At 44.3% G+C, this 27766-nt stretch overlaps 1 protein-coding gene across 1 annotated transcript in view; it reads left to right on the plus strand.

Moving 5' to 3' along the window:
• The window catches only part of LOC146868554 (epithelial sodium channel subunit gamma-like), a 211230-nt gene that overhangs the window by 15493 nt on the left and 167971 nt on the right, over positions 1-27766 (plus strand). Inside the window, exon 2 of the mRNA XM_085611221.1 lies at positions 23685-23896. Coding sequence (XP_085467347.1) covers positions 23685-23896 — 212 coding nt within the window. The remainder of the gene's footprint in view (positions 1-23684; positions 23897-27766) is intronic.

Here is a 27766-nt window from a genome sequence, read left to right on the forward strand (position 1 = left end):
AAGCCAGGTCCTCCCTGGACTGGAAACAAGCATCCTAGGACCGGTTTCGGGGTTTCAGTGTTTCACCCCTCTTCAGCCAGGATAGCTTGATTCCAGTGGCATGGAGAGCACGGGACTCAGGTCTGAGCATACCCGTCCCACTCGGGGTGACAAATGCAAAAACAACAGTTGATAGACAGAATGTAGAACAATGTCATACATTCACCCCAGTGCAGAGATCTGGGCCTAAATCCATCCATGCCGTTCCAGTTTGAACCCAGCCATATGCAAATCAGTCTTGACCCTGTGCCTCATAGGAACAGTCCAGACCGAACTGCCAAGCCAGGTCCTCCCTGGACTGGAAACATGCATCCTAGGACTGGTTTCGGGGTTTCACCCCTCTTCAGCCAGGATAGCTTGATTCCAGTGGCATGGAGAGCACGGGACTCACGTCTGAGCATACCCGTCCCACTCGGGGTGACAAATGCAAAAACAACAGTTGATGGACAGAATGTAGAACAATGTCATACATTCACCCCAGTACAGAGATCTGGGCCTAAATCCATCGTTTTTTTGCTCAACATCCCGTCCATCCTCTTGTGTGTTTTGCTGTTCGCCCTATGTGGGAAGGGTAGGCCCAGACGTGGGTCCCATGCTCACTACGCCACTGGAGTCAAGCTATCCTGGCTGAAGTGGGGTGAAACCCCAAACCAGTCCTAGGATGCTTGATTCCAGTCCAGGGAAGACATGGCTTGGCAATTCGGGCTGGACTGTTCCCATGAGGCACAGGGTCAAGACTGATTTGCATATGTCCATGTCTGAACTGGGGTGGCGTGGCGAGCAAAATAACGATGGATTAAACCTAGATCTGTGACTGGGGGTGAATGTTTTGCCAATGTGCAACATTCCGTCCATCATCTTGTGTGTTTTGCTGTTCGCCTTATGTGGGAAAGGTATGCCCAGACGTGGGTCCCATGCTCACTACGCCACTGGAGTCAAGCTATCCTTGCTGAAGAGGGGTGAAACCCCGAAACCGGTCCTAGGATGCTTGATTCCGGTCCAGGGAAGACATGGCTTGGCAATTTGGGCTGGACTGTTCCCATGAGGCACAGGGTCAAGACTGATTTGCATATGGCCATGACTGAACAAGGGTGGCGTGGTGAGCAAAATAATGATGGATTAAACCCAGATCTGTGACTGGGGGTGAATGTTTTGCCAATGTGCAACATTCCGTCCATCATCTTGTGTGTTTTGCGGTTAAAGAATTACAGCATTCTAGCAGTTTGGCATGAATAACTGGTGACAAGCAACACAAGGGATGTTTCCTTAAGAGTTAAAAGAAAAGTATCTATGTGACTGTACAAATTAAAATGCTCCCGAACTGGAATAACACTTGTTATGGAGCCTGAAAAGAGCAATAATTTAAAATGAAAAGTGACAATCTCAAACTGTTGCTAACTAGGAAAACTAACAAGCAAAAAAGAGACACGTGGCCCCGAGACGCGCTCTGTGGTGGGGGAGGGGGAGGAGCGTTAAGCCAAGAGTGTAAAAGTGAGAAAAGACGAACGAGGGAAAGTCGGCTATTTAAAAAGAGAAAGATCATGAGAGAAGACAGAGAAAGAAATTATGAGATACACACATCTCATGCTAATCCAGCGTATATACTTTACTTACTCATTTCTTATACAGCTGAGCGGCGTGCAAAGAACTTCTAGGAGTCTACGAACACCGACAGTGAGAGAGCGGCGCAGCCGTGAAAGTGACCCGCCGCGCGGCCGCGAAAGGGCAAAGCGGGAGGGGAATAAAAAAGAGCATGACGGAAGGGTGCCGCGAGGAAAGCCAGCGCGCGCCCACGCACGGAACCGCAAGCTCTAGGCCGCCGTGTGGTAGCTTTTTCTGAAGCCCACATGGTAAATGCGCTGGCTGAGGCGAGACCTAAAAACTGAAACTGGCTGCACAGGCACCCAGTCAGATCTTACCAAAGGTAGCTTCCTGTCGCTATTGGTGATGGATTCTAGAGGCTGATGGTGGCTGGCTCGAGCTAGGCTGCTGGCCTGGGCCTAGCTGGCTGTCTGCAGCTGTGCACTTCAGCCAGGATAGCTTGATTCCAGTGGCATCGAGAGCACGGGACTCACGTCTGAGCATACCCGTCCCACTAGGGGTGACAATTGCAAAAACAACAGTTGATGGACAGAATGCAGAACAATGTCATACATTCACCCCAGTACAGAGATCTGGGCCTAAATCTATCGTTTTTTCCCTCACCATGCCATTTCAGTTTGAACCCAGCCATATGCAAATCAATCTTGACGCTGTGCCTCATGGGAACAGTACAGCCCGAACTGCCAAGCCAGGTCCTTCCTGGACTGGAAACAAGCATCCTAGGACAAAGAGGGGTGAAACCCCATAACCGGTCCTAGGATGCTTGTTTCCAGTCCAGGGAGGACCTGGCTTGGCAGTTCGGGCTGGACTGTTCCCATGAGGCACAGGGTCAAGACTGATTTGCATATGGCTGAGTTCAAACTGGAACGGCATCTTGAGCAAAAAACGATGGATTTAGACCCAGATCTCTGTACTGGGGTGAATGTATGATATTGTTCTGCATTCTGTCCATCAACTGTCGTTTTTGCGGTTAAAGAATTACAGCATTCTAGCAGTTTGGCATGAATAACTGGTGACAAGAAACACGAGGGATGTTTCCTTAAGAGTTAAAAGAAAAGTATCTATGTGACTGTACAAATTAAAATGCTCCCGAACTGGAATAACACTTGGTAAGGAGCTTGAAAAGAGCAATAATTTAAAATGAAAGTGACAATATCAAACTGTTGCTAACTAGGAAAACTAACAAGCAACAAAAAGACGCGTGGCCCGAGATGCACTCTGTGGTGGGGAGGGGGAGGAGCGTTAAGCCAAGAATATAAAAGTGAGAAAAGACGAACGAGGGAAAGTCGGCTATTTAAAAAAGAGAAAGGTCACGAGAGAAGACAGAGAAAGAAATTCCGAGATACACACATCTCATGCTAATCCGGCGGATATACTTTGCTTACTCATTTCTTATAAAGCTGAGCGGCGTGCAAAGAACTTCCAGGAGTCCACGAACACAGACAGTGAGAGAGCCGCGCGGCCGTGAAAGTGACGCGGCCGCGTGGCCGCGAAAGTGCACAGCGGGAGGGGGGATAAAAAAGAGCATGACGGAAGGGTGCTGCGAGGAAAGCCAGCGCGCGTAACCGCAAGCTCTAGGCAGCTGTGTGGTAGCATTTGCTGAAGCCCACATACTAAAAGTCTCGCCAGTGCAGCGCATGCTAAAAACTGAAACTGGCTGCACAGGCACCCAGTCAGATCTTACCAAAGGTAGCTGCCTGTCGCTATTGGTGATGGATTCTAGAGGCTGATGGTGGCTGGCCCGAGGTAGGCTGCTGGCCTGGGCCTAGCTGGCTGTCTGCAGCTGTGCACTGACTCTGAGCGTAGCACCAGCATGAGATCCAAGGAGAGGCCTTGTGTGCCACGGTGAGGGAGGGGTGAGAGGGCAGAGAGGATGGAAGCAGGACAAAATAAGGATACCAGGTCTGTCACTGGCAGCACTTTCGTGCGCTACTTCAGATTGACAGCCCTGTGAGCAAGGGGTGGTCACACCGTGTTCATTTTGTATAGTTTTTTAAAAAGGTATTTAAAAAAGCAGTTGAGTTCACCTGTGAAGCCTGGCTGGCCCCAGGAGTCAAGAAACGAACATGAGTGCTGAGTGGATTATGCTGGCTGCTGATTTTGTCACAGAGATCCTTTTATTACCGCAGTACATAAGATACAGAACAGTGACCGTTACGAACTGTCATCAAAGACCTGCATGCAAACTGCATAAAATAGGTTAGAACGTTATGTTTCACACCTCCCCCCCCCCCAGTCGTTCATTATCTATTTCTAATGCTGCTCAAGAGGGTTCGTTTGGGTCGCTGTATATTCTTTCAGAGGCAAGGCAAATGGGGGGGCATTCCGCCCCAGGCGGCACGAGTTTTGGTGCGCCTCCCCCTCTTACATGCGTTTGCCGTAGGGGTGGCAAACGCAGAATTTAGCTGCAACCCCCCACCCACCTTCAGCACGGGCGGCAAAGGCAGGGATCGCCACGGGTGGCAGTGTGCCTAACTACGCCGCTGCATTCTTATTTGTTAAGCCAGCCTATACCAGGGCTTTAAAACAAATGAAATGTATGCGAGAGAGGGGCTATGGAGAGATGAGGGGCACCTTTGCCCAGTCGTAGTCACAGAATCCAAGGGGGAGCAAAACTGTCGCACCGGGCACCACCTGCCCTGCCCACCCAAAACCTTATGTGGCCACTTTCTTTGCTGTGCACCAATTCATAAGGCAGAAGATGGATTGCATTGCCTGAGAACCAAGATAAATAGGAAGTCTGTGGTGACGCCCAGATGCTGCCTGTGCCCTCTCTCCTGCATTGAAAGGGCAGCGTTCCTCCAAATGCATCGGCGGTAGCACGTATCATTTGACTCTCGGCTCACCTACCATGCGCACAGCAACTGTGAACTTGGCACTCATCGGTGCTCAACTTCTGCCTTGAGTTTGCTTAATGAGTCCCATTGGAGGAAATCACGATCCACTACAGTTGTAGTCACCTCGTGTAGTTAAGGGGAGCACCGGAATTTCTAAGCAGTCTGACGGGCCTTAATGGAAAGCAAAATCATCCCTGGGGTAAGTATTCAGACGAGCTACACACTTGATCACATCCGTCCACTCATTGCTGAAAGCAGACCCCCCCTAGACTACAGTCCACTATGAAAATGTGCATGTGACAGAATGGCCAGTCCCACGTGGCATCATACAGACCAACCACTTGTGGATTTCAAATGAGTTGACTCCTCCCTAAGTTAGTTTCTGTACTTTGTTTGATGGGGAGCGTTGGGATTTGGCACCAGAAGCCAGTGCAAACATAGTGAGTCGGTCAGAGGGATGAATGAAAAGGTGATGCCAATTTATTTCAGACAAACGTAATGCTTCCTTCTTAAGCTGCATCAAACAATGGTTATAATTTTACCAGTACCCAAACATGTATTTAATATATTTGTATTTAAAAACTGATACAAAATTTATCTTTTCCTAATGCTGTTTGATTAGCATGCTCATCCAATCCATGGCCTCTCTGCAGAGGGCGATCCTTAAAAAAGTTCTAATTGTAATACCATGTTATGTTAAAGATGTAAACACAATTGGTGTGTGTGTGGGAGAGAGAGAGACTGGTGAAGGGGGGGGCACATAAGGAAGTACATGTACAAGGACAGAGTGGAAAGACAGTGATGAAGAGGAGGGAGATGACGTGTAAGAAATGCAGGTGGAGAATTTCAGAAAGACGTGGGTCGAAAAAAAGAGTACATGGCTATGGGAGTGAGAGAGCTCAGAGCAAAGTAAGGTGAAGCTGGGTCATACTCTCCCAAGCCATCCTGCTTTTTTTTTTTTTTTTTGCAGTTTTATATAGCGCGAACTTGACCCGAATCCAATCAGGTATCTGAGCGCTTTACATAGCACCAGTTACCTTACATGAAGACACACATTCAGTCTTTGTTAGGCTCAGGGAGATTAAGTCATTTGCCCAGAATCACAGGATGTTCAGCATCATTACCGAGACTCGAACCCAGTTCCGAGCTCGAGCGTCCTGGCCGTTAGGCCAACTCCTCTGCCTTGCCCAAGCCATCGCCTTTGCTCTGAGAGCAGTATTTCACTCTTCATCAAAGCAGCATTTCTTTAAAAAAAATTTTTTATATTCAATGTAGCATTAAAAAACATTTTTTATATTACTTCTTCCAAGATTTACACAAAGTTCATACAGAGATTGAATTACACACCATAAATCCATACATTAGACATAAAGGAACCTTAAAAATATTCATAAATAATACTTTAGTAGTATATCTAGTATCTACATAGACCTTTCTCTATGTTCTAGCCTTCCTCTGAGCAAAAAACTTAGTTCCATTCTTTCCATATTCTATTTAATCTAATTACAGAGCCCACCCTTCTTGCATAACTAGTTTCCCGATTAAAAATTCTATTAATTGTTTTAACCAATGGGAACTTGTTGGAATTACTACTGATTTCCAAAGCCAAAATTAATGATCTGGCAACCAAAGTAAAGATAAAAATAAATTGGTGTTGAGGTAAAGTTATAAGATTACGAGCTTCTACTTGACCTAAAAGAGCTGTGGAAGCCTCGGGAGGAAGATCCACGGCCATTATTCTTCCTACTTCAGAAAATAAATTTTCCCAAAAGCTTGTAAATCTGGGTGCAAGTAAATCCCACATGTAGCCAATCTCCTAAAGCTTGATTTTTTTTTTTTTAAAACATGTTTTTTATTGCAACATTTTCAGCAACATAACCATCGGGGCAACCGGCACCCCCTACAATCTCCGGTCATATTCTTCGGTTTAGCAACGCACACAGCCATTCAGCCCACATCCCGGGGGCCGGGCGGCATAGATGGATAGTTAAGCAATGGAACACAACTATCGCCTCACAGCGGTGCCTGGTGCATGCCCCATGGGAGCCTCTGCTTTTCTGTCCCCCCAGCTACATTCTTCACCCAACTCAGTGTAGCATTACCCTCCCACCTCAGGAACTCCCCCCCCTCCCATCCCGCCCCCCCCAACTGCTGCTGTTGCGGGCCCCTCCAGTGGTCCCTAACTCTAATTCGTGCCAGCTATCCGGGGTACATCTATTGCCCTCAGCCTCAAGGAACTCCGTTCTCCTCACGCTCCCGTTCCGCCCGCTCGAGCCGGCAATCCTGCAGGGCCTGCTCGATCTGCTCCCATGCCCTTACCCACTCCAGCCCCGCTTCATTGTCCGTCCTAATCGCTTGGCGCCTTCTGACTTCACTCTCACATCCAGACCATTTTAATAACTCGGAGATCCACCGCCCGATCGATGGGCCCTCCCGGGACTTCCAGTGCCACGTAATCTCTCTCTGGGCCAACATAAGCCCCAAGTCTATAAATTTACTCGTCACTTTTGTCTTTGCTGTGTGAGGGAACCAGAGCAGCAGGCACGCCCCCATATCAAACTCGACCTCCCTATCCGTCGCAGTATTCAAGATCTCTCCCACCTCAGCCCAATACGACCCGAGCTTCGGGCACCCCCACAGCATATGCTCTAGTTCAGCTCCCAGTGTGAAGCAGCGCGGGCAAGCAGCCTCCTGCACCTTAAAGTGCCGGCTAATCTTTCCCGGGGTCAAATACGCCCTGTGAACGATGAAGAAGTGCACCTGCTGAAAGCGGGCATTCCCGCTACCCTTCCATGTCCTCCGCATGATGTGGCTCCAGATCGTGTCCGGAATGGGTTTACCTATGCTTTCCTCCCACCGCTCCTTCAGTGCCGCAAGCGGCTCCAACCCCTCCTGCAGCAGTCTAGCCTGTAGGCATGTCACCGCCTTAATCGTGCCCGCCGCCATTGCCACGTACTGGCAGGTTAGCGCCACAGTGGGCTCCTCCAGCCCCTTCCTCCAGTGTTTCTGTATTGCCGCGCTCACCGCCGCGTGCAGGAGATAACTCCCATCTGGGAGGCCAAACTGCTCCTGCAGAGCCCCGAAGGGGGCCAGCGCCCCATCTATATAGAGGTCCCCCACCATCTGCAACCCCAGCTCCTCCCACTCCGCTAGCGGGGACCAATCGCCTCCATGCGGCAGCGCCGTCAGCATCCCCAGCGGGATCTCCGGTGCATAAGGTCTCATCGTCTTTGCTCTCCGCATGCCCCTCTGCCAGCATAGCCGGAGAGTCCTCTCCTCGATGGACAAATCTCTCAGGTCTAACTTCTGTTGCATGACTATGTAAGACAGGACATGTCTCTGGATGCCCGTCCCCCGTCCCGGCTCCGGGCCCCGGAATACCCTGGCCACATTCTGTGTCAGCACTTGTAGCTGCGCCGCCAGGTAGTACAACTCAAAATCGGGGACCGCCAGTCCTCCCTCTAGTTTAGGCCGCATCAGTACCGTCAGGGATACTCGTCTCCGCCCCGTCCCCCATAGGAAGCTGATGATCTGCGACCTCAATTCTTTAAAGATCCTCTGCGGGATCCATATCGGCAGTGTGCGGAAGTAATAGAGCAGCCGGGGCAGGGCCACCATCTTCAGCAACGCGACCCGGCCCAGGACCGAGAGCGGGAGGGCAGCCCAGAAGGCCATGCATCCCTTCAGAGCCCGTATGCAACGCCCTACATTACCGTCCAATAGATTTTCGACATCGTGGTATATCCGGACGCCCAGGTAGGTAAAGCATTTGGCCTCCCATACCACGTCCCGAGTGGGAGGGCAATACGGGACCTCTGCCCGCAGCATCTCCTAAAGCTTGATGACATCTAAAGCATTGAGAATCGAATGCTGGATAAATTTCTTCGAGTTTGGCCAGAGTAAAATAGATCAGCCATTTACTAAAAAACGCCAACCTCCTTAGGTTAGCTGCTCTTACTGCTTTATAGCTCATTTTGTTGAAGCTTTGACATTTCTGAAAATTGAGGTGGCAGCCAATTGATTCAGAGAATTTTTCTAGGTGGTTTAATACTATTTGATCGTTCTGAGTAGATTTAAGCAGTTTATACCAATTACCCTAACTTTAAGTATAAAATGACCTCTGCTTAATAGTAGACCTTTGCAATTGTCCTAATTCCTTAGCCTGATAAAAACGTATTTATCTGGAAGTAGTAAAAAAAAAAAAAGAGACGTCTTAATATTACTATTAGGCTCCCTGATTACCTGCCAGGTTCTCAATCTTTTGAGCGATTCGCTTAGCGATTCGCAGGAAAGAAGCAAGAGCAATCTCCATTTCCCCTAGCATTAAATCCAGAAAGAAGTTAGCGGAAGACATTTCTTCTGAACCATTATGATTTAGCCAATTGATTATTGAAGCTTAGTAATATAAACGTAAGTTGGTTAGTGCAAGGCCCCCATCTTCAACATCTAGTTGTAGGGTTTCTAGCTTCAGTCTTTGTTTTTTGCCTTGCCATTTAAAGCATCTTATTTCAGAGTTGAAACGCTCGAAAAAGGACTGAGGGACCTTAACCATCAAATAGGAGAATATAAATAAAAACAGGGGTAGTGAATTCATTTGAATAAGAGCTACTTGGCCCATAATTGTCAGAGGAAGGTCCTTCCATTGTGATAACAAATTTTACATCTTATTGAAAGTGGGGATACAATTGAGCGAAAACAGATCTTCTAAGTGGGCAGTAACAAATATACCCAAATATCTTATGGAATGGGGCCTAGGGTGTCGTCCTTGCACTGAGAGAGGTAAAATAGCTGGGGAGCAATTAAAAAGCAGTGCCCCGAATAGCTGTAAATTCGCTTAATTTGTCCAGTGTGCCCCGGATATTATCTTCTTCGGCTGTCAGATATAAAGCCATATCATCGGCGCACAGCTTCAATTTGGCGGTGCCAGGGACCGGGGGTAAGATAGAACAACCCTGCCTTATTGCGCAGTCTAAAGGTTCTAAAAATAGGGAAAAAAGTATTGGAGAAAGTGGGCAGCCTTGCCACGTCCCCCGACTAATAGAAATATTACCAGCCTTATTGCCATTTATAACTATGGATGCCTGAGCATCTAAATATAGATTTTCCACTGCTCAACAGAATTCAGGAGGAACCGCAAACTCTCTTAAAATAGAAAATAGTACATTCCACTGAACTCTTTCTCCGCGTCCAACATTATAATGACTGCTTTAGATTTTTGGGTGTTAAAATAATCGATTGATTGACACAGAAAATGTGTATTAGTAGCTAGAAGTCTGCCTGGGACGAACCCATTCTGGTCCCTATGTACCAAAGAGGTAGACGCTTGAGATAAGCAATACACCAGAATCTTTGAAAGGAGTTTGCAGTCATTATTAAATAGGCTTATCGGGCGATAGGAATTGACCTCCTCCTCTGATTTACCTTTTTTGACAAAGCTGACTACCACAGCTTGTGTAAACGAGGCCGGGACCGGTTCACCTTTCAAGATTTCATTTAATAATAATTTAAGAAAAGAGCTGAGCTGCAGTGGAAAAAGCTTGTAAAACTCTATGGGAATCCCATCACACCCACATGCTTTGGCGGAGGGTGAAGACATCACACATTGATCAATGTCCTTAGCTGTGATCTCTGTGATTAAGCTATCTTTTTTCTCCTGGGGCAATGAAAGACTATTAATTCCATTAAGCCAGGCAGCCGCTTCCTCTGTTGAGGTGTTATGAGGATCAGAGTAAAGCTCCCTATAATGTTCCAGAAAGATAGCAGAAATTTCCCGGGGGTGAGATGTTAATCTTCCATTCACTGGGTCTTTTATCTTTTTGATGGCACTCTTATTAGCCCTACGTTTTGCTGACCACGTAAGATATTTGTCTATATGTTCATTCTCCTCATAACTTTTCTGCAGGACCGCGTCATGCGCTAGGATTTCCTTGGAAACAAAGAAATCTTGTAAATTATATTTTGTTTGATGTAGTTACATTTTATTTTCCCTAGAGGGTACTGCTGGATATTTAGACGTAAAAATCGAAAATTATTTTTCTAGTTGAGACCTTTCTTCATTCTCTTTTCTCCTTTTATATGAATTATAATTAATAACTTCCCCTTGAAAAAATGCCTTAAGAGCTACCCAGACTGCAAAAATCGAAGCTGTATCCTTATTGTGTTCCAAAAAATCTTCTAACAAAAAGAGCATGCCGGCCACCCATTGCTCACCCACTTGGAGACTTGTCCAAAGACCATCTGAACTCATTTTGAGCTTGAGCTTGGATTTGCAATTAGACCGAAATTAGCGCGTGGTCAGGAAAAGGGTTTTCAATAATCTCAGATTTAGTACTTAAAAAGAGCATGTGAAATGAGAGAAAAAAGTTAATTCGTGAAAATGAATAGAATCTCCTCGAATGGCAAGTGACCTTCTTCTCTCGGAAGAATTCAACACGCCAGCAATCAACCAACCTAAAATCCTGTATCAGCTCTTGACAAACCCTGATGGATTTTGGTTTTGTCTGGGTTTTCTGGGGTCATGAAGAATGAATAGTTGGATTGATTGACAGATTGAAGTCCCCCCAATAATCAAATATCCTGCTTGAGCAGTGGCAAAATCATATAGAGACTGAAGCATTTCTGTTGAGTCTTCTATAGGGCCATAAAAGCTAATAAAATGGAGTAGTTGGTTACAGATGTGTATCTGCAACCAGAGCCATCTGGCGCTGTTATCTCTTTGGACCATCATAATATCCCCCTGTACCTTTTTACTGACTAATATGGCTACTCCACTAATACTTGTGAGGGCATACAATTCATGTTGAACGAAGGCAGGGTTTTATCCCTTGATGCGCCCTCCTGGTAATGAGTCTCCTGTAAGAAAATTAGATCGGCTTGAAAGGACTTAAACCAAGCCATCATTGAGCGGCGCTTCAATCTATTATTAAAGCCATTTACATTACAAGAAATAATCTTTAATGGTCTAGCAGACTTTTAAGTATAAGAATAAGAACAAAGAACATCTTGATCCCTTGCGTTTCTATCAAAAATCCACTACATTTTATTTTTTCACCACGTACCCTGTGAGCTCAGGCCCCCCACCCCACCTACCCTTCATGCATCCTTCCTCCCCACACCCACAGATCCCCTCAATATCGGAACCTCCCCCGTCTGGGACTCCCCAAAGTGTCTCTCTCCCCCCAAGTGATCTGAAACCCTCCCACCTACCCCATGTGATCCTCCACTCCTCACTACATAGGGGTGCTTTGACATGGCACCCAAGTTGGTGAGCCAGCAGCTGGTGGTCCAAAAAAACTCAAAAGGGAAGAAAAAGAAGAGACAGTAATTAGGGGAGAAGCAGAGGGAAAATCATCTAGTTCTTGCTTCAACTGCTTATATTTTTGCTGAACTTATTGATCATTTAAACCCCCTAACCCCTGAATGTTGCAGAGAACGGAGGAGCTCTTGCACCTCTTCAACTGATTGAAATATATGAACTCTCCCCTTATGAAGGACCCTCCGCTTCGATTGTTGAACTATACCCGCAGGAGACCCCACTTGTTGGAAAGAATTTATCATGCCTCTAAAAGCCTTTCTACGCTTAGCAGCGAAGGCTGACATGCCTGAGAGGGAAACAGTGTTTACAACGCTGCTATTACCACGCAGGTAGGTAACAACGCGGTCAATATAACGACCGCTTAGTTACCACACGTGGCTTTACATCGCAAGTCATTTCTACGACTTGAGCTAGGTGGCGTGCAACACCAGGGAATGTGTTGGATTTTGAATCCAACACCTTCCTTGCTGTTGCTCTAACTGGAGTAGGAATAGTAATTTATACTATTCCCAAGGCCAGCGCGCCACCTAGTGCAAGTCGTAGAAACGACTTGCGATGTAAAGCCACGCGTGGTAACAACACGGTCGTTGTAACGACCGCGTTGTAACCTACTGCGTTGTAATAGCACGTGTTGTGACATGCTATATTCATTTGAGAAACTTTTAAACAAAAAATTGCCATTTGTCTGATACCCTTTATCTTGGATTGCACAGGCTAGAATTTTTTCCTTTATTCTAAAATCTCTGAAGTTCACAATGATCGTTATCGGATACTTGGCGTTTCGGTATTGAACTGCTGGAACTCAGTGTGCATGTAAAATCATAAGATCCGTCGTCTGAGCGTTGGCTTCCGGGCAAACAAACTTGGTGACAAAGTCCGTGATAACTTTGTCCATTGCTTGCCCCTTCTCATAGTCTTCCGGAATCCCTGTAATGCATAAATTACATCTTCGAGCACGGTCTTCCACATCGTCTACCTTAAGATAAAGCCTTGCAAGCTCGGATTGTAGTTTGATAACCTGATCCGCTTAACGAGGGGTGATAGCTTCAAGATCAGATATATGTTGTTCCACTTCCGAGACTCAGAGATCTAAGCTGCTGAACATGAGATTGTATTAAGTTCAGTTGCGATTCTGTCCTTTTCTGGGCTTCTTCATGGGAGAGTTTATTATTTTTCAACTCTGTTAAAATCTGGAGAAGAAGGGTTTGTGTAGAATCTTCTGTAGCAGACACACTCCTTGAGTCTAATGGCATTGAGAGTGATTACTGGGTATTTGGGCACTTGGATAAGGTTTTGTCTGGTGTTACATTTGTGACTTCCATTGCCATGGCAAATAGGGAAAGCGTCCAAAAGCCTGGGACTCCCCACATCCTGAAGCGCGGTGCTTGCATTAGGTTTAGATAAGAAGAAACTTTTTAAATTAGTCTAAGTCTTAGCCTTCACATTTGGACCCAGAGAGAACTGGCAAGGAGCATACTGTTTATCCGCTGGGAGACCCTCCGTAGTTGGTACTACAGGTATTGCCAGTAAAGGTTTATCATTGCCTTGGAGAGAGACCAAGTTAACTGGGCTAAGGAGAGACTTATTGGTGTTATACCGACCTCCCGACAACTTCGTTGTTAATGGGGGCCGTATTGCTAATTGGCCTTCATATCCCTGAAGGGCATTCATACCGAGCTGAATGTCCAGCTTCTGGTGGATACCCGCACCTCCCGGACCTGGTAGACCTGGGGGCTTATTAGATGAGTCCTTCTGTCGGCTTCCGCTGAATAGCCTGATCTCAACATCTTTGAGAGGTGGAAGGGATGGACTCTTGGTCTTACGACATGATCTTGTGCCCTTTGCAAAGTTTACCTTCAAACGAGCTTTCACAGTAGGATCGCGGGAAATTCTTTTCATATTAATTATCCCCATGATCTTATTCCTGGTTCCTTATGTGCCATATATAGAACCGTTTAGGAGGAAGGCGCAAGCCGCAGCCAATCAAATTAGGCTGCTTCCTCGCCAGTTCCCCTATCCCCTACCCCCTGTGTGGCTATCTCAGACAGGAAGTCTCAATGCCTCTTCTTGGCTTAGTCCATATAGCCCCAGGTAGGTGATATTTGAAGCTTTAATGAGTGATATTAGAGTTTTTATAAGAAATGACACAGTCTTTCAATAAGAGAAACCACGACCTTGAATAAGATAGAGTCCCAGCCCTTATTCTGTATTCCTGTATTTTCAAATCAATCTCACTCAAGTATTTTACAATCAGGTACGAATTGTGCCTTGTTCTCCCTTTAACATCATTCAAGCGAAGAACAGTCCCGGCCTCCACAGTCTTACTGCCAGCGTTGTACATGTGGCTGCTCTGAATGTCTCCTCCAAGGGTGTCCGAGCCGCCGCCTCAGCCTCAGCATCATTTTCCCGTTGACAGCGCAGCCTTCCCGCCGCAAGAAGGAGGTGATGCCGGAGATGGCCGGACCACGTCTTTATGGAAATCGCGGTGCTGGCCTCCTCGTCACAAAAAAGCCCAAAAACGCTATGGCGCTGCTCAGAGTTTTTGCAAGCTATCGCTGCCGCCGCCTTCTCTCCCAAACCGAGCTAGTCCGCCAGCTTCTTAGCCATGCCCACCTTCAGTCACAGAGCATGACGGGAACTCCTGTAATCTCATCAAAGCAGCATTGACAGGCCAGCTGCAGGCAGGCCAATGCTAATTAGTCTGCGTGGTTTCAGGCAGGGAAGGGATAACTTGTTTTAAAGTTACTTTTATTATATAATTATCCAAAATCCAGCTTTACAATTAAACTAGATTTAAAAAAGTATTAAAACAGTGGTTGATATGGATTCACATATCCGTGATACCAGGCCTCATGCATAGCCTTAACCACCTTCCTTTCTTAAACAAAACTAAAACAGACCTTCACAATTGCTCCAAACTTTTGCAAAAGATATTGGGACGGGTAGCCCTAGTGAAAATGTTGGTGCTTCTGGGTTTCTTGTATGTATTATAGAATTTCCTGTTCCATATCCCCATCTCCTGGTTCACTTGAGTGGCAGCCCTGAGTCAGTCTTTCTATTGGGGGGACCGACCTCTGCGTATTTCGCTAGACAAGTGTCCTAGATCGATCTACGATAGAGGAATGGGGGTGGCAGATATCAGGCTCTATTACAGTGTCTCCCAGCTCCTAGTCATGAATAACTGGATGACTGGAGATGAAGTGACCTTGCCTACAGGCGAGAGCCAGATATTTTGGGTCTCGATTAGGTGTTAGGTCTATTATATGGCAGCCCCCTTCCATCATGCAGACTGGAGAACATGAAGAGAGTTCTTTTGGACCAGTGGGCAGCAAATAGATTCACAAAGTGGGATAAGAAAAACTGATGCAACAAACCCCTCTACGTAATTGCCACTGTTTGTTACAGACTGCCCGGCTGGAGGGTTTTAGGAAATGGGAGAGAATAGGGATCACCACTCTGGAGGATGTTTGGAGGGGCTACCACATGAAATCATTCCAAGACCTACAGCTCCAGTTTCGTCCATCACATACGCGACTCCACAAATACCTGCAGATCCAACACACATTGGCTAGCTATCAAACACAACTCATGCAGCTACTGGACTTCAGCCCGATGGAGGCCAAGCTATTGATGGGCCGCCTTGGTTGAGGAGGAGTCTCCCAGATTTACACTCATTATTATGTAATGCCCCTGAAGGATTTTGGAATCTCAGAAATAAGTGGGAAAGATGGCCGGGTATCCTGGAGGATACAATATAGAGAGAGGCATGTATGGCCCCTAGATAAATCGGAATATCTTCCCAGATGATTGAAATACATTATTTGCGTATGACATACCTCACACCACAACGCCTTTGGTATGCGGGGGTATTCTTGCCGTACCCACTTGTGCCTTTTTCCACATGGTATGGCAGTGTCCAGTTGAACTGTCACCTAGACTGGTTTTGCTGGGCTTTGATGGGCCTCCTGGAGGACTTGGGAGGCATGCGGGGTCCATGCACTGGTGGGTATGGCAACAATCATTGCCAAAAGGGACATTGCCCGCAGGTGGAACTCTCCTAACCTGCCTAACTTGACTGAGTGGAGGGCTGCGATGGATTGGTTCGCCAAACAAGAAGAACTGATATATACAGCTTGAGTCTGTTCTAAGAAACATCAAAAGATATGGAGGAGATGGTGGGATTTTTATGGCCTGATGAATATCTTTGGAAATGTATTCTGTGATGCTGAGGGCTCATTGGGAGATATTTGAATTGGAGGGTGTGGGACAGGTGCAAAGTTCAACTGTTTTATGAATGTATACTTGTGAGAAATTGGGTTGTTGGTTGACTGGGGTGTGACGGTCTGGCAGCAACCACAATTCTTATTAGCGTAGGGTACAACAAACCTCAAATTAACCCATGCTCAACCCCCTGGTAACTTTCCACACTGGTTACCTTCTCATGCCAAGAGTCCCGTTTACATTGAGGAGGGCTGCGAGAAATAGGAAATGTTGCAGGAGGCTGTCGAGGAAATGTGAAGAGCCAGCCAGCCTTGTGGGCTGGCATTGCTTGAGCTTTTGCATTGGCTGTCCCAGCGAGTTGTCGATGCGGCACTGCAAAGAGTCGGGCTGAGGGAGCTTTGAGCTGATTTGCGGTGCAAGCAACGAGGTCTCGGTGTGAACGAGCCCATTCGTGGCTGCGCAGAACGCAACAGCTTGATTTCAGTACCTTTGAGCCACACCAATGGTCCAGGACCTGAGAGGCACACCTTGGGAGTCAGGAACTCACTGCAGCTGGGTCCAGGGACTGGTGCAGGATGTTGGGGAGCCTTTTATGTCCCTGAGACTCAGATCAGGAGGCCAGCAGACTAACTATTTGAGTCACTCTGGGGTCCTGGGTTCAAGATGAAGTTGCAGGCCCAGTTCTTCGTTCCCAAGAAAGAGGGCAGCAGGCAGTAGGTCAGCACAGCATGGCAGAAGTTCCTTCAGAGCAGCAGTCCAGCAGAGTGGCAGTCCTTTCAGCAGCACAGAAGTCCTGGATCCTGTCAAAGTATCCACAGGTACAGAAGTGTACTGAAGTGGTGATGTCTGAAGTCCAGTATTTATACACAGTTGAAGCTTCTAGTGGCAACCTTTGAAGTGCACATATGCCCTGCCTTCCTGGCCCAGGCTCCAGACTAGCTACAGGGGGTATGCAACCCTTAGTATGGAGGCAAGACACAACCTATTCAATTGTAGGTGGGGGTCGGCCCATCTCCTACCAACCATTCTGCCAGTGATGGCCCATCTAGTCACACCTGAGCTCCCCACTGTGTGTGGTAGTCTAGGAGGAATACACAAAACCCAACTGTCAGCTACACCCAGTCATGTGACACAGAAACAGGTTGCAGCACCAAATGACTTAGGCAACAAAATGGCAAATTTCTAAAAGTGGCATTCCCAAAATTGCAATTTAAAATCAAACTTTTAAATTGTGGTTCCAGAGAGGCCAAACTTGAAGGAGTGCCTGTTCCCATTTTAAAATTACAGTTATTAAATGTAATAAGGTAACTCCAATGTTATCGTAAGGCACAGGTAGGTCTTACAGTAATGAAAAAACAATTTGAGTTTTTCACTACCAGGACAGGTAAAACCTAAAAGAAAACGTCCTGCTTTTTAAATACATTGCAAAAGGTTTACTTTGTCAGGTCCAAATGGCAGTATAATACTGTACACACAGGTTCTAAAATGGCACGCCTGAGACGTGTTTAAAGTGCTACTTAGGTGGTGGCCCACTAGAAGCATTTAATTTACAGGCCCTGTGCACAGGTAGTGCCACTTTACTAGTGACTTACAAGTAAATTAAATATGCCAATCAGGTATAAGCCAATGTAACCATGTTTTAGAGAGAGAGCACAAGCACTTTAGCACTGGTTAGCAGTGGTAAAGTGCACAGACTCTTAAGGCCAACGAAAAACAAATGAGTAAAAATAGGAGGAGGAAGGCAAATTGCCAGTTCCAACAATACATTTCTTTCAAAACTAATAAAATGTGACTATAAACCATCTATGAACCATCCCTGTAGCTTATTTCAAACCCAACATACAGGATTAATAGATTTACCATATTTTAGCTCTGTCTTCATAGGCCCAGCTGTAGCCTTAATGGTGAAAATTGCTTTTGAGGGCTAGTCACTGCAGGAACATACTAACATTAAATTCTGTTCCACCTTTAAATACTAGGCACTCTACCTTGTGGGCTACAAAGCCTGCAGAGAGGTGGCCTACTTAATATTTATATGTTTCAGGGCTCCCTCCTGTGAAAAGGTTTATTTTGACTGGTCTGCCTTCAGAAGTCAGGCTACACGTTTAGACATGAATCCATGTTTCCCTCGTTAGCCTAGTGAATGGCACAATAGGTGTAGCATTCCACAGGTGACATTTAACTTTCTATGCCATTGGTGTATTGTCTTATACCATACACTATGGCCTTACTGGGAAGTTAAATATGCAAATTGGGGATTAAACAATGTTGCCATGTTTTAGAGGTCAGAGGATATACACTGGGAAATGGACAGCAGTACCCCAGGGTGCAGAGTTCAGAAACTAGAAGCATCAGTGCACAAAAAATTGGTGTAACCATGGAAAAAGGGGCATTTTCTCACATACTGTAAACACAAAACACATCTGGTGCAGGACATAATCACAGTCTGATGAAAGGTAGTGCCAAATTCACATAAGAGGGTAAAGCAGTGGAAACTTTGAGAATCAAAGAGCGATTACACAAATGTACGCAACAATTTCCTAACCTATAAAATGGACTGCACAATATATTTATATAAACCTCCAATCTTGAGGTACTGAAACATTATACTATCTCACCACAACAGCATTGCAAGTAACTCCTGTTCTTCTTCATTTCTAAGATCACCACTATGCAAAAAGCAACTATAGAACATGAATCTCCCACCCTTCCTTTCCTTTGACCTTGCCTGCATGCAGCACCAACATCACCACATTCAGTTACCGATATGCCTGGTATAGGCTTTAGATTCACTCACAATATTCAAGACTGCAAAAGTTGAAGCAAAATCCTCTTCTGCCCTTTGGTTCAAAGAGATTCCCTCTCTCTGGTCCCTGACCTCAGAAACCTAATTAACTCATCCCTGTGCGGCGTTCCTAAAAGTAAGGTGAAGTAGGCTGTGACTCCCTGATGTTGATGTAGTTCTGTGCTGACCCCATGTTCAGTCTAATCAACAATAATATTGAATCTACTGTTCTCATACAGAATGAGCAAATTCAAGCTCACAAAATATGTGGAGGATTATATGGAGTCAGACAGCTTGTTCTATGTACATTGGTCTGTACTGTGCATTCTTTTAAATGTCCAGTAAAAGAAGGTATGCAGTTCCTAACAGTAGAAGAGGGAGAGGACAACAGGACTGGGTGGTCTTCAGTCCCAAACCAAAAGTTACAAGAGGAATTCCTCCTATTGGAATTAGGGCCCTCACACACCCGGCAGGGTGTCATGCTTTATCATAGTGCGTGCTCCTTGTCAGGTCGGCACTGCAATACCTGACGGGCTCCCTATGAGGGGCTCTTTGCCGGAGATCTTTTATTCCAAAGTGCCGTTGGGTGCCGTGCGGGTGAGGGGCCTAGGTGTGTAGATGGATGTGGTAAGTGAATGCTCAAAGTGAGTATTAAAACGGGGTATGGAAGTTCTCCAGAGAATTATTTTAATCAGTGTGATTTCCAACCCGATTAAGAACAGGGTGGCGCACTACTGAAATAATGTTTCGGGATGGCGCAACATCAAGTGGTCAACATGTTTCTTGCCTGAATAGTCCTCAGATTTAGTGGCAATTCGTCAAGACCAAAGTTCTAAAAAGCTATCTACATCGTGGTTGGTTGTCTGGTAATGTGACTCTGATAAACCAAACCTAAAACCTACAGTGCGGTACCTGAAATTGGATGACTGACCCCATTGGGGTTGGTAATGATCGTCAACAACTCTCGGCAGTGAAGACACTGGGAATTACCTAGTGTCGCTTGCTCAGCGGCAGGTACACCTACAGACCTACCCACTCACTGCCGGAATCGGGGTGGTCTTTTAAATGTTATCACGAACATAACGTTGGGGGAACCTTTACAATGGGGGTCATTACACTGGGAGAATATTTACATAGTATGTTTGCTGGTAACTGCATATAAACTGATTTAGATATATAAATTGAAATAGCAATATATATATATATATATGTGTGTATATACATATATATATACATTATTGCTATAAATGTGCTTTTCGTTATTTTGTGTAAATCTGTTCAAAGAGGTGCTCGTTGTGGTCATGATGTGGTTAAAAAGTTAGGTATATCTGGACGGTTGATGCTACAGGAATACTGCGGGAGTTCTGAGGTACCGAAAATTGAAAAAATAAGGCCAACTGATTGGCTGAGGGAGGTTTTTTCCTATCGGCCTTTAAGGTATCACAGGAGATCTGATTGGCTGGCCGAGACTCGGAGAAAACTGTTGTGACCACCATTATAGGACTTGGTCTGTGTGTCTTGAAGTTATAAAAAAAAGATATAGGAGGCAGAGTAGGGATACCCTGGCCCCCTGGCACTTGTGGGAGAGACCAAGAGGGATCCACCTTGACTCAAAATAAAAGAAAATGTTTTTTCTATCAGTAGTACCACTGTACTCCAGCAAAAATAAATAAAATAAATTTAAATGAAAAACAACATTTGTTAAAGTAACGATATAGTCAGGTGTTGACATGAGATAAATATGTAATTTGAGATATCCTCAGTGATGTCATTAATGATGTCATTTAACATGTGATGAATGATGTAATATATGAGGTAATAAGCAGTGCATGTCGGGGCACAAATTATAGTTAGTGCAGTAAACTATAACTAGTGCACTTTAGTGTTTTTTTAATTAGTTTCAACACCTAACTACAACTTAATTTAACATTAATTTGTTTAGTGAATTGCTAGGTTTATTTTTTAATGTAAGCTAAGTTCTTTACCATACCTAAGTATAATGTCACTTTAACCATTGGTGTTTCAGGGTTGTTTTCAGTGAATACGTGTGTGTGTATAGTTTTGTATTTTCTTTAACGAGAGACATGTTCAATGCAGCAAACACCACCAGGCTCAATGTGCGATGGACCTGTTTATCATACCATCGAGCATTCTAAGAAGGGCTGCACAGGCTGATACATAGAGATGAAATATTCTGTCATCCTGCAATTGAGAGAATGCATGGTCTTTCCACTAACAACATAGTCTGACCTCTAACAAGGCACTGTCACAGAAATGGTATCTCAAACTGACTTAAAACTCAGCATAAATCCTTGTTAGACCAACTGCGCGGTGGCTCAGCTCATAAGATGATATTTTGAAAATATCTGTGTAAATCACAACTTTCACACTTATACTTGAGTGCAAAAATGTGCTTAGTGGTGAAATCATAAGAAATTGATAATACGTGCAAAAATATCAAAGCCATAGTTGAGCGGGTGGGTCCAATATGTGGTGGCAGTAATAAGATAAGTAATACTCTGATGGTTGAAATATAAGATCTACTTTAGGCCAAAGCCTTTTGTATAAGGGCCAAAATACCACAAATTCTGAAGTGGACATGGGGGACTGAGATAAGCCACAATGCTACAAGATAGAATGGCTAGTAACTTCAAAAACACTGGATGAAGCTTAAATAGATGATTGATGGAACAGATAAAAAATTCATAGCTCACCCTAGTCATGTGGAATGCACTTTCAGAATTGTAATCCAATAAGAATAGACTGAAAACAGGGTGCAACATTAGTTGGGTCTACAGTAATAGACAAACATGATCTCTTCATGCTTTGGAGCTTGTTGTCTTAAAACTATGGGCCAGATGTACGACCATTTCAAATTGCAACTCACAATTTGCGCTCAATTGCGAGTTGCAAATTGCGAGTCGCAATTTGAAATGTACAACAGTGTCTCAGACACTGTTTGCGATTCCCAATGGGGTCACAAAATGCGAGGCGCATGAATATTAATGAGACACTCGCAATTTGCGACCCCATTGGGAATGGCTGGCCCTCCCAGGGATGGTGGCCTGCTGGGCTCAGTAGACCTCCATGTCTGGGACTGCTTTTAAATAAAGGAGTTTTTTTTTTAAATGCAGCCCATTTTCCTTAAAGGAAAGATTTCGTTTCATTTTTTAAGGGCAGGCAGTGGTCTCTGGGACCACTGCCTGCCCCTAAAAAATATTTTCCCCTGCATTTGCAAAGGGGAATGGGTCCACTGGGGACCCCTTCTTTTTTGCGAGTGCATTACCACTTGACGAGGGTGGTAATTTGCGAAGGTTTTGCGGCCGCAAAACATTCATACATGGGGTTGGGGTCGCTATTTGGAAGGGAATAGCAACTCGCAATTCCTAAATAGCGAGTCGCAAGTAATTGCGACTCGATATTTAGGAATTGTACATAGCCCTTTCACCCGCATGCAAAATAGTATCGTACATTTGGCCCTTTATTTCTTTCTAATGGCTTCTGGTGTTTATCATTGCTAGAAATTCTTGCTAAATACTGTATGATTAGTATTTGATTTCTATGGAGCAAAGTGTAAATATCTTGAAAACAAAAGTTGTGAATCTAATCCATTAAAAAAGGCAACAATGAAGAGATGTTACACAAAAGAGTCATGAGAAAAAACCTGCGTGAGAGAGGCTGTAATGAATGTATGGAAGTTTATCCAAAAGGCACATTAGAGCAAAATCAATACAGAATTTAAGAAAATAATCCCCTAGCAGACAAGGGGATTCAAAATGTGAAAGATCAAAAACAAGGCTGCTCAATGGGGGAACATCTGGAGTATGGCATGTGGTCCAAAAGCCTGCCACGTCAGTGGAGGCTCATGCACTCTGCCTACCATGCATCCATTGGGGCAGTAGGTACTATAGGATGGGGCAAATGTTGAGCGGGTGACTGATTTTTTTCCCCTACTCAGCGTTTTTGCAAGTCCCCAAACGGGAGTTTGTTTGTGCAAACCAAAATAATTAATGAGCCCTGAGGCACAGAGAGTTTTCTCTTTGCGCTATTATGCCTGTTGTGACTTTCCCGTCTCTCACACTGCAGTCAAGGAATGGGCACCAGTGACGGTCGCCCTGTCTTAATTAGTGGAGGGTGAATGCCACTGTGGTCTGGTGCCCCAGTTCAGACAGGCCATCAGCTCAAGGGTATCCAATGATGGAGCCAGTTGAGGTCCTCCCCAATCAGAAACCCTACACTTCCCCACACTTCCCCAACCTTAAATGAAGCAGGGAGACTTCGGGATTGGCGGGTTAGGAGAACCAGAAATATATGGTGCCCTATCATACTAAACTAAATAAATCCTAACTTACTTATTATGTCTGCTGAGGAAATCCAAAATGATGCCCTAATGGGAGTGTGTGCACCAATCGGATTTCAGTGTTGTGTGGTATTTTGTGCAGATGGTAATTATCATACACGATAATGTTTTTGACCCATTATGTCAGGAAAAACTAGGCAAAATTTGCCAGGAAAAAATAGGCAGAAAAAGGTGAAAATGTTGAAAATCAGTAGAGAAAATACTGGTATTGCATATTATGCTTCATTCCAACAAGTGGAATATGTTGTGCTCATCATACCCATTAAATACAACAGCCGAGGATAGACGTATTTCCTAGGTGCTGAATGAAGCCCCGAGCAGAGTATGGTGTTAGTGTAGTAGGAAATGTGGAAGAAGAGGTAGCTCTGACGGTACTCCCATCAGTATTTGTCTCTCTGCAATTGCAACAAAAGCAGGGCCCAAAGGAGCTAATGGGGGTGGAGATGGTATTGTGCAGTGCATCAGTGACATTTTATTCCCCAAGTTTTCTGGCTGTTAATCTGTCTGCAATTTCTTATGCCCCAGGATTCAGGCCTAGAGCTAACTCACCGGCGTAATCGTTCCCAAAACTCAAACTCAACAGACGAAGTGGACGACCACATCCAGTATGCAAGCGCGTTCAACAAGTTTGCCTCTGAATTCAACCAACTTTCAGATGAGCAGAAAATTGAAATGGGTCATCACCTGGAGGACATGTTGATCTTTTGCAACTTCCACGGGCAGGAGTGCAACTCCAGGTGAGGGAGTGAACTCTGTCTTTTCTTCACCTAATGTAAAACACTGTCCAAGGTCAAGACTCAAAGATAATACCAGTCTTAAGATGTTGACACAGGTAGTTGGGGAGGAGTGAGGGGAGGAGGTGAGGGACAACATAAGTAATACCTTAAACTAATACAATTTTGTCAGATGCATATTTAAAGTCTTCCAATGAGGAACTGCTTTCAAAGTTATTTCCAAAATTAATTTTTACCCAGTTTAGTTTAAAGGTGGTATAAGTAATAAACAAGTGCCTGGGAAGTTGCCAGAGGGGTAATAGCTGTCCCTGAGTGCTGTCACCATACGGAACATTTCTGGCACTCGCATCTTGACCAGGAAGCTCGGGACTCCAACATATCGCCTCACTAGGATCACTTGGATCCCCATCACCAGCAAATTGTCCCCTCTCGATCTCTTCGCTTCCGCCGGCTATTCATCACCCTCTAAGGCCCACCGGTACATCAATTTACCTTCAACCCTGCCCTTACAGTCCCGGCTCGGGACATCATCTTCTGCTGCCTTTCTAGACGTTCCCCGGCTGCTTTCACCCCTCTGGCAACTTCCCAGGCACTTGTTTATTACTTAGTCCTGATGAGAACCCAAAACCTAGCCAGGGATCGAAACGTCGTCAACACATACATCTTCAACTCCAAAACTGTAATTCGTATCTAATTGTGGAGTATGAGATGTTCATTTTGATTGTGACTTTCTGCTTATTTACATTTTCATAAATTGAAAAGTCACCTTTTTACGTCACTTGCCAGCGGTAAGGAAATCGGCTGATTTCCCATTACCTTGTCACGTCCTGCTCACTCACTTTTTGCTTAATAATCTTTGCGTTGAATTTAATTGTAATTGATTGTAAAATTGTGATATTGTAACTATCTACCTTTTTTGGGACCATTGTTCTTCCTAGCATATGTCCACCCTCAGTCCTTTCAGACTTTTAGGGTCTCCTTGTTCTTTTTTTGGATAACTGTAAAGTTTGCAAAATTGTACGTAATACCAAGGAGATTGTTTGGGCAAACAAAAAGATATGAAAAATACAGAAATTAATAACTTGTAAAACACAGTTTGTAGTTTATGTTATAGAGTGCCCATGCCACTTAAAGTCCATTGGGAGCACAATTTGTGAACTCAGAAAAAGAATTTTAGAACGCGTGAGAGCCACCATAGCCAAGGATCGAAGCAATGCTGTTGCTAAACACATGGAACAAGAACATAACAGAGACTGGAAACAGTTAAGATTTTATGGTATTGAATCCGTAGAACAACATGTGAGAGGAGGAAACCGTGAAAGAAAATTGCAGCAAAGGGAATCTCAGCAAATACTTGCACTACGAACATATATGCTGCACAGTCTTAACCAGGATGAAGAACTTTACGTACATTTATAAACTAAGAATCCATTTGCTTCGCTTGCCCTGCATTTTGGTCATAGACCATATTTTAAAGTCACAATTTTTTTAATTTTTTTTTAAAGTTTTTATTATTTTCTTTGTAAACAAACCAACATTTTTTTTTTTTTTTTAAATAGTTATCCGTTTCCCATTGGAGGGAATATAGCAATATTGTGTCAATCATAATAACACAATGGCCGAATGAAAAGAATAATCCTCACCAGAGGGGAGAACCCCTTATGGCCACATATGCAATAATGTTTAGGTAAACTTATATTATTGTGATTATCATTGTGATTCTATTTAAAACTCTAAAATTGATAGCACATAGTGAATTTAACTGGAATTATATGTACCAGAATGTCAAGTACCTTCCTTTGTTTGATTTTTTTTAAAATGGTTTGTCGTTTGGACAGGAAGTCATGTGACTTGTTTCAAAAATAAGTATGTCGCGTAAAATCGGTAAATTCAACCGTGACCAAGGTCTCATCGTTTGTTGCTGTGATTTTACCCGTGAAATGAAATAACAAGGATTAAAACCGCTGTGAAACCTCTTCGTGAGTGCACTCCATTTGTCCTTTCCGAGTGGGAGGATTCTTTTGGAAATAAATCACAGCTGGGCTCAGCCGAGGAGTTGTGCACCGCCTCAAACATGGGACGCTACATGCAGCAAAAAGCGAGCCTTACTTTGAAAAAAATAAGTATATAGCGCGGAAGCACGGAAACGCCATAACCTGGGCGGAAATCGGCAAAAGCTGGGTCGGAGGACGCGGTGGAAACCGACAACACGCAAGGTAGGCGAGTGACAGCGCAACAGGGGTAACGGTTGTGCATACACGCGTACGAGGCAGCAAAGTATATTATAATTGAAACCTCAGAACGCGTAAATAATACATCGTAATAATGATGTCTGGAGATACGTTAAGAGATAGAGAAGCGGCAGCTTTGGAAATGTTCAGTGATGTAACCGTTACTAAGTTGTTGACACAGCCACACAATGAGGAAAACAATAAAAGCAACAGCACTTTGAAAGACATGTTTAAACAGTTGGAGAAACATATGCGCCAGGAACAAAGCAAATGGTGGGAAACAAAGTCTTTACAAGGATACATTGATGTAGGGCGTATACCTCGTGGGTTGAGAATCTTCATAGCACCTAGCTATGAAAACCCTAATCCAAAAATGATGCAGGAATGGGCACAATGCAATTTGGAATCATCTAGGAATTTAGTTCTGATTTTAATCAAATACGCTGAGATCGACCGTGCTACTCTTTTGGAACAAATTGACAAATTAAATGAAGAGATCGGAAACTATGAAAAAACAGAGGCTAATCAATTGCAAATGGACAAATTGCGCGAAGGAATGACAATACGCCTTAAAAAAGAGGAGGAAAAAATAAAAGAAAGAAAGGCTTATAATTTCATTAGAGATAAAAATGACTATGAATTGGGACAGATTTTTACTTTCTCATGGAAATATGACACAATACGACAGACCAAGGCAAATACAAAAGATGGCCAAATAAATGATTCATCACAGGGTGACAAACAAACAGCACAAACATCCAATTCGGATTTAAGCTCTGCCATGGATAGCGGATCTGACTCTGAATTAAGAAACAAAACAGCTAGTACCTCACAATCAGTACCTGAACCAGGTGATGAAATCAATTTTTTATGCATGGACAGACGGCAGACATTATGTCCAAGAGTTCAATCAATCAGAACCCAAGTCACAGAAACTACAAACGTAGGCAGAGGCGCAAAGCGCGACTTCGGTTCATCAAATCCCAGGAGGCAAGCCATGGGAAAATGGACACAAAAGTAATAAAAGGTAATGAAACAAATCAAACTATCATCAATTTGGCAAATATCAATCTATACAAAGCGGAGGAACAAATATTAAGCCTGGGTTTATCATTTTGTCCGGAAAGCAACTTCAATTACTCACGAACTAGGATGGACATCTATAGATGTATAAGAAAGTTGAAACTTAAGAAACATTTCTTGATACAAGCCAAAGAAAAAACAATAGAAATTGACAACATAGAAAATCCAGTCACGGTAGAGGAGGCAAGAACAACACAGAATGAAACCAATCAAGAAGTATCATTACTGGATACATTGAACGACTTATGGTCTGAAGGCAATATACAAATGGATCAGGACTCTACAAAGAGACTCAATGACAACATCATACCAGAACATAAGAAAGTTGAGAGAGCAGCAATTCCATCACCCTTTAAAGCTAAATTCACGTTTACACCGATTAGCCAAAGAGATTCTATTGATGTCTTTAATGAACATTTAACTAGCGCCATCAAGAAATTGCACTATAAAGTACAGAATGAGAAGACCAGGTACAACAAACAATCAACAGAATATCACAAACTTATGTCGAGACTGGAAAAAGATCCCTCAATAGTCATTAGAAACTCTGACAAGGGAG

This window comes from Triturus cristatus, chromosome 1_2 (assembly GCF_964204655.1).
Source record: "Triturus cristatus chromosome 1_2, aTriCri1.1, whole genome shotgun sequence".
Classification (NCBI taxonomy): Eukaryota; Metazoa; Chordata; class Amphibia; order Caudata; family Salamandridae; genus Triturus; species Triturus cristatus.